The following is a 7,729-nucleotide window of genomic DNA, read 5'->3' on the forward strand; positions in this document are numbered from 1 at the left end:
AGACTTTCCGGAATTAGTTGCTCCCACCCCGAGGGGCCTGGGTAAAGCCTCCCTGGTTCCAGAAACATTAACCAGCAACTTTCTCTGGGAATTGAGGAGCAGAGTGTAAAGGAGGGCCCGCTTTAAGTTTCGGCCCAAAGAGCCGGGAGGTCAGGCTCCCAGAAGCCCAGGCTCTAGTCCTGCACTCTCTAGATAACCCAGAGCTAGCCGCTTCCCCAACCGAGCCTCAGTTTCTCTCATCTGTAAAATGGGGCTGGAGAGGTGAGAAAATGAACCTGAGAAAAGTGATTCTTGAAGTCTTTTCGTTGTCCGCAATGCCTCCTTTGCGAGAAGCCCAAGGTAGCCCTCGCCTCCACTAGCCACCCCGCCCCGTGCCCTCCCACTCTCTATTCTTGAGACTCGGGTTCCCTTTCCAAGGCCGGGAGGGTGCACTAGTAGAGCGGGAGGCGGGACCCAGAGGCACCGGAGGCCACGCCTCAAGACCGCCCATTGGCTGCTTTTTGAACCTCTGAGCCCGCCTCTGGCGGCTGGGGCTGTGGGCGGGGTGGGCGGGGGGGGAGCTGCGGCGTCTCTATAAGAACGGCTGCGGGTCTCGGCCTTCGCATTCGTACAACCGTCTTCTTTCCACTCCGAGGTTTTTGCTCTCGCCCGGCGTCCGCGTTCTCCGTGCGCTTCGCCTCCCTCCTCTTACTCCGACGCCAGAATCATGAAGGTCGCCAGTGGCAGTGCCGCGGCCGCCGCGGGCCCCAGCTCGCGCGCTGAAGGCCGGCAAGACGGCAGGCGGTGCGGGCGAGGTGGTGCGCTGTCTGTCCGAGCAGAGCGTGGCCATCTCGCGCTGCGCGGGGGGCGCCGGGGCGCGCCTGCCCGCCCTGCTCGACGAGCAGCAGGTGAACGTGCTGCTCTACGATATGAATGGCTTGCTACTCGCGCCTCAAGGAGCTGGTGCCCACCCTGCCCCAGAACCGCAAAGTGAGCCGGGTGGAGATCCCTCCAGCACGTCATCGACTACATCTGGGACCTGGAGTTGGAGCTGAACTCGGAATCTCAAGTCGGGACCCCTGGAGGCCGGGGCTCCCTTGCCCCGGGCTCCGCTCAGCACCCTCAACGGCGAGATCAGTGCCCTGGCGGCCGAGGTGAGATCCGAACTGGAGACGCGGGAACACATTTTCTTTCTACAGATGGGTAAACTGAGGCCCAAAGGGAGGCGGTTGGGGGGGGGTATTTGGCTCTGCGTCCGTCCCATCCTTTCGGGTACCTGGCTATGCAAGGATGCCCAAGGAGATCGGAAAGAGCGCTCTCATTAAAGTGTCTCCTGGGGAAGGGCTTGCAGTTTTGTCCCCTCCGACCCGCCTGTCTCACCTCTCTCTTTCACAGGCGGCATGTGTCCCGGCGGGACGATCGCATCTTGTGTCGCTGAAGCGCCTCTCTCAAGGACTGGCGGACCCCAGCCCTCCAGGGGGCGAGAAGAATTCATGCTCTCTGATCCTGCCGAGCGCCTTGCCGGAGCTGGGGAGGAACAAGATTGAAATCAGCGACCGTGGGGGCGCTTGCTGGATCCAGCCCAGGGCCGGGGGACTGACGAGGGCAGGCCGACCCTCCCTCCACACCTACCCAGATACCAGAGACTTGGGGGACCCCCAGTGTGTTTCTATTTTTTGAAAGCAGGCATTTTAAAAAATGGTCACGTTTGGTGCTTCTCAGATTTCTGAGGAAATTAATTGCTTTGTATTGTATATTACAATGATCACCGAGAATATTGTTTTACAATAGTTCTGTGGGGTGGTTTTTTTGTTGTTGTGTTATTAAACAAATACTTTAGACTGCGGTAAGTTGCAGTGATTTCTTGGATTGAGGGGAGGGCCTTGGGATGCTGGTGACCCCTGACCCTTTTCGCAGCTGGTGCTGGGGAGGGGGGAGGGGGACTAGAAGGCCACATCTGGACTGTCGCTTTATACCGACCTGAACTGAGCGTTTTCCGGTGTCTTTAAAGGTCCATTCTTTCCCCATCACTGGCCATTTCCCCGCTCCTCCGGTGCCATAAAATTAAATCCTCTAGACCTCTAGGGTCTCTCCAAGTGGTCTTGGGCCATCTGGGCCACCTGGGGAGGTTGTTAAAATGCAGATCAACCTGCCAAGTTCCCCTCTCGGTTGAGTATTCCACAGGCTATGTGTAAGTTGGAGAACCAGGTGACTGAGCCGCCTCCATCTTTGCCAAGATAGGGGAAGGGGAGGACCTTAGAGGAAAGGCTTGCCCAGAGTTTATCTGAGGCAGGACTTCTGTCGCCCCATTCCCCAGTAGGAGGTGCTTCCCCTGTTGCGGCTATCTAGCCCTGGATTGTAGCAGGCAGCCCCGGGGCTCCCAGCTTGTCCAAGTGGGTGAGCAAGTTGGCAGGGCCATCCTGGGCACAGCTGCTGGGCCACCTGCTCTGGGTCCAGGCTCGGCCCCCTCATCCTGGCCTGGGTATGCGAACAGCTCACACAGACCTCTCTCCCCCAGGGTTCCCGTGTGGGCTGAGGAGGATGGGAGTCAGTCCCCAGCTCTTGAGCAGGAGAAAGATGTCATTGCAAGGGACTATCTGCCTGGACATGTTGCGAGTTGGTACACGGGGGGAGTGCCTATGAGTGTCTGGGCCTGTGTTAGTGACATAAGTGACTGGCAGATCCCCCCTTTGGGGCTGGGTCATCTGCTGGTATACAGGCCTAGGGGTGTGGGTAAGGATAGGCATGGGGGTGTATGCAGAAGGGCAAATGCGAGCACATGTGTTCTGCAGATAAGTGCAACCTCCAGCTGTTTGGGCTTGTGTGTTCTGCCTCAATGCATTATGGGCATCTCTGCATGGGTTTGGCTTGATGTGATGGGTCTGTGTGTCCGGGAGCTTCCGAACCACACTATGGGTTTCTAAGTGTGTAATTGTTCTGTAAGTTGGCTGGCGTTCCTGGGTCTCTGCTGGTCTGGAGGTGGGGGGCAGCCTGTGTTCAGGCAAACCCTCCCTCAGAAGTTCAAGTACCAACCCTCTTGAGCAATTGTTAGGCCCTGGGGACACCCACCCCTCAAGTATCCCTACCACCTCAGTTCCCATGTAGTACCCAGGGAAAAAACCGAGCCCCAGCAAGGGCAAAGGTCTTATCCCGAGAGGGCAGGGACCATTAATGCATTTTTGCCAATAAACAGAATAAACTAGCACCTAGCACCACCAGCCGGATCCATGCTCAACTCTTTACATAGGGGATCCCACGGATCCCTGCGGGGCTAAAGGCAGGATTCTGATCCCAGGTTTACAACAAGAAACCGAGGCTTGTAAGAGATGAACAGCATCAGGGACAAATGCAAGATCATCACCCGCTGAGCACTAGCACTGAGCCAGGTGCCACTCCACCCCAAGCACGTTATGGACTTAAAGAACACAGTATATGGAGGTAAATTATGCCCCTTGCTACTCCCCACTCAACGCCCCACCCCGCTGCTGTTTTGCAGCATTCACCTCTCCGAATTGTAGAGAATAAACGGAGTGAAGCATTTAGCACACAGCGTTGGATAGTTACAAATTATCATTATTAACTGTCGCCTGTGTGTCCTTGGAGTGTCCTCAGAGGGACACGTGCGCACCCATTCCCTCCCGGGGCGGCCCGGCTGCGAGCCCACCCACGGGCACGTAGGCGTGTCCCCCGCGCGTCCTCCCACACGCGGCAGGGCCTCGTTCCAGGAGAGGAAGGGGCTGTGGCGGGGGCCTCGGCCACCTCCCCCCCACCCCCCCGCCGTTCAGGGCGCACTCTGGCTTCCACGTTTCCCTCTTTTCCCCTTTGGCCGGGGCCCAGCCCATCTGGAGGCCGGCTCGGCGGCGGCCTGGGAGCGTTTCCATCAGCTGGGCCCGAGGAATGCGGAGCTATTTAACCTGAGCATCCCCAGGTGTACGGAGGCGCCTGGCTGTCTGGGGCCCGCCGCCTTTGGCACGGCCGCGCTAGACAAACAGCGCCGCCCCCGCCCTGCCCCTCCGCCCGCAGCTGCAGCCGGGCCTGGGAACGGGCGGGCGCTGGGCTTGCATCAGGCTCGCCTCGCGGGGTGGGGGTGGGGGGCACAAGGGGCGGCGTGACAGTGTAGTGTGTGTGTGTGTGTGTGTGTGTGTGTGGCACGCACGACCCTGCTGTGTATGGAGTATGCAAAACTCTTATGTGTGTGTAGCACCCAAACCTCTGCTGCGTGTGTGTGTGTATCATGCAAAGCCCTGCTCTGTGCGTGTGTGTATCATGCAAAGCCCTGCTCTGTGCGTGTGTGTGTATCATGCAAAGCCCTGCTCTGTGCGTGTGTAGCACACAAAACCCCCGGGGAGGGCTGTGTGTGTGTGTGTGTGTGTGTGTGTGTGTGTGTTGCAAAGCCCTGCTCCTTTCAGTGCTACTTGGGAAATCATTAACTCCTTAACCCCTCCTGAGCAGGGTGCAGGGAGGAGCTAGGGCAGAGGCCACGGAAACCCCCAGGTTTTCTTGAAACAGGGTTTTTTTCAGGAAACAGGGTTTCTTGGGCCTTGGACCCTGCTTGCCCAGGGCTGTGGGCCTAAAACCTGAAATATTTTTTTATTTTCTTTAACAAACACTTATGGAGCACTTATTATGTGCCAGGTATCATACTAAGCTCTTTTAAAACTTAATTCATTTAAGCCTCCTCACAGCTGTACAAGACTGATGCTGTCATTCTCGTTTCAATAAAAATAACCAGAGCAACAACGGTAATAATAGGTTCACGCTTCAGTCAGGAGGCCGCCAGAACACAGCCTCTGGATCAGCCTTGATGCTCATCCCTTCACCTGTTTCCACCTCCGTTTTCTCATCCGAGAAATGGGACCCAGAACCGTGGCTCCACGGATCAACTGAACCAGTGGCGCATAAAAAGTTTAGCACCATGGGACGCCTCAGTGGCTCTGTGGTTGAACGTCCAATTCCTGATTTCGGCTCAGGACATGATCTCAGGGACCCAGGATCGAGCCCCGCCTCCAGCTTCGTGCTGAGCAGAGCCTGCTTGGGATTCTCTCTCCCTCTCCCCTTCCCTCCACTCTAAAAAAAAGAAGAAGAAAAAAAAAAGCTTAGCACCGTGAGTGGCTCATAGTGGACACTTCGTGTACCTCGGTGTAAAATGTTCTAAGCCCTTACTGTGGGGACTGACTCAGGCCTGTAGGCCATTGCTAGTTCTGCTTTTCAGCTGTTCACCTTCAGAGAGGTGAGGTGACCCACTGAACGCCACACTGGGATACTGACTTAGAGGGCTTTTCAGAAATCAGGTTGGTCTGATCAAGGCTTATGAGGGGCTTCAGGTTCTCATAGGACATCCAGCTGAGCTGTTTCATCATATTTCCAATTGAAATCATACCTGGTCAGTCTATATTTTTGTTTTAAATGCATTAGCTGGAAAAATGCAAGACACATAATACCTATCAAAATTTTTGCAACCCACGTTTTGGCATTTCTTTAAAAAAAAAAAATCTAACTACAGCCTCAAAAGATGGAAATGGCCGAGGCTCTGTTGACCTCTGAGAGGTGCTGGGCCAGGTTCTGTGTGACTGGGTCATGAGAAGCAGGTCACACAGCTAGACACGGGTCTTGAATCGGGTAGCGACCAACCAAATGGTGGAAATGTCTACTTCTGTCCCAGAGGCTGAGGGGTCACCCGGGCCGCCACTTCTCCATGCACACCCTCCCCTCCATAGGGGTAAGGGTGCTTCACATGCAACCAACCTTATACCTGCCTGTTTGAGTCACCCAGAGCTCAGAGTTGGCTTAATAAGGAGATGCCCTGGCGCCCCCCACATTTTGTCTCCTGAGACTAAGTCTCAGCCATATAACCTTTACCCGTGCCAGCTACTCATGCTGAGCTCCAGGAACTCCTGGCCAGATAGGGCTATCCTCAGCACAGGGTCACACAGCAAGGCTTTCCTGGGACAGGCGGGCCTATGATCCCAGCCAGGCTGCCAGAGGGAAAGGGAGGTGAGTCATGGCCAGGCCAGGGTCCGGGAAAGGGAAGGGAAGGGAAGAGAGGAAACCAGAAGGCCTGGAGGCACACGTGGTTGGAGGGGGAGCCCTTATCTTCCCAGACCCGCCCCTGGCTGGTGCTTCTGCCCCAGCTCTTGCAAAATCTTTTTCCCAGCGCTGCCCCCAAGGTGGGCGCCTTGGGCTAATACATAGTTGCATCAGGGGCTTGTGCAAGGGGCAGCTGGAGAGTGGGGAGTGGGGAGGCAGTAGCTGCAGGCCAAGAGGGGCAAGAAAAGGCAGACTTGGCTTCTAGTCCCAGTGCCACTTCTCATTGGGCACTTGCTTCACCTTCCAGACCCTTGGCATAACTCAGCTTTAAAATGGGTGTTATGGTCACTGTTCTGAGCCTTCAAGTGAGATCATCCTGATCCCATCCACTCGTCAAAAGTCTCGGTTGAGTGACTGCCTTTGGCTCAGGTCATGATCCAGGGTCCTGGGATCAGTCTGGCATCGGGGCTCCTTGCTCAGTGGGGAGCCTGCTTCCCCTGCTTGTGCGCGCTCTCTCTCTGACAAGTAAATGAAATCTTAAAAAAAAAAAAAAAGCCCCAGGCTTGGCCATTGTCATCTCTACCTGGAAAACTGTGCCAGCCCCAAGTGGTTTATTCAACAAATAGTTATAAATCTTCTCCCATGTGCTAGGAACTAATGGGGTTGCAGGAGCTAAAAATTTAGGTAAAAATCCTTGCCCTCTTGAAACTTACATTCAACTGGAAGAAGACCTACAGTAAATAAACATGCACACGTGGAATCAGAGGCGTATTTACCCTGCAATGACTGAAGCTTAAACTTCAAGCCTTCTCGTCTGGAAAGAGTCTTAGCAACAAGCGTTTTTCTATGCAATTTTGTAAAATTTTGTAAAATTGGGAAACCATTGTGTCCAGGTTGCAAAAATCTAGTTTCCACAAAACCTAGATTCTCCTCTGTATATCCAAAGGGGGTGGTGTGACAGGATCCAAGCTTGAAGGCTGCAGGAGGCGCAGCAGAATCAAGTCTACGGGTGTTATTCGTTTCTTCAGCTTGAGACCCCAAGCTCCCCGAATGGCAGGGAAAACCGGGTAGATTATTATTATTTTAATAAAAAATATTTTATTTATTTATTTGACAGAGAGACACAGCGAGAGAGGAAACAAAAGCAGAGGGAGAGGGAGAAGCAGGCTTCCCACCCAGCAGGGAGCCCCACGCGGGGCTCGCTCCCAAGACCTCAGGATCATGACCCCAGCCGAAGGCAGACGCTCAACGACTGAGACACCCAGGCGCCCCAAAGCCGGGTAGATTAAAACACTCCAGCGCATAGCTGAACTCGCTCGCGCACCAGCAAACGTGGGCGCCCCGTCCGCTTCGGCTTTCTTCGGGTCACTGGCGCCCTCTCCCGGAAAGATCCAGAAGTGCGCCGGCGCGGGCGAGAAACGCTGCCAGGGGCCTGTGGGCGGCCAAAGTTGGTGCCTTGGCGGCCTCTCGCGGACCATCTGGGAACTGCAGCTGGAGCTGTGCGTGCGTTGGAAGAGCATTTCTGTGTCTCCTATGTGGTGTGTCTGCCTTCTTGTACACAGCGAGCGACCAATCTAGAAATCTCCGCCCTCAGCCCTTGCTTTTATCAGGGCATTAGCTACCCTTTCGCCCACTATCTCATCCTCTTTGTTCTCCCTTGCTGTGTGACAGCCCCCTCTGAGACTTCATTACCTCATCCATAAGAACAAGAGATCTTGAGGGC

The 7,729-nt window shown here is 55.1% G+C and overlaps 1 protein-coding gene across 1 annotated transcript; it reads left to right on the top strand.

Annotated features, from left to right (window-relative positions):
- Positions 1–597: 597 nt before the first annotated feature.
- ID1 (inhibitor of DNA binding 1, HLH protein) lies at positions 598–1,825 on the top strand. The gene is given in 6 exon segments (XM_027622162.2): positions 598–754; positions 756–917; positions 919–987; positions 989–1,072; positions 1,074–1,133; positions 1,375–1,825. Coding segments are annotated over 6 exon segments (708 nt in total). The 5' UTR covers positions 598–706; the 3' UTR covers positions 1,660–1,825.
- The last annotated feature ends 5,904 nt before the right edge of the window (positions 1,826–7,729 follow it).

This window comes from Zalophus californianus, chromosome 8 (genome assembly GCF_009762305.2).
Source record: "Zalophus californianus isolate mZalCal1 chromosome 8, mZalCal1.pri.v2, whole genome shotgun sequence".
Lineage (NCBI taxonomy): Eukaryota > Metazoa > Chordata > Mammalia > Carnivora > Otariidae > Zalophus > Zalophus californianus.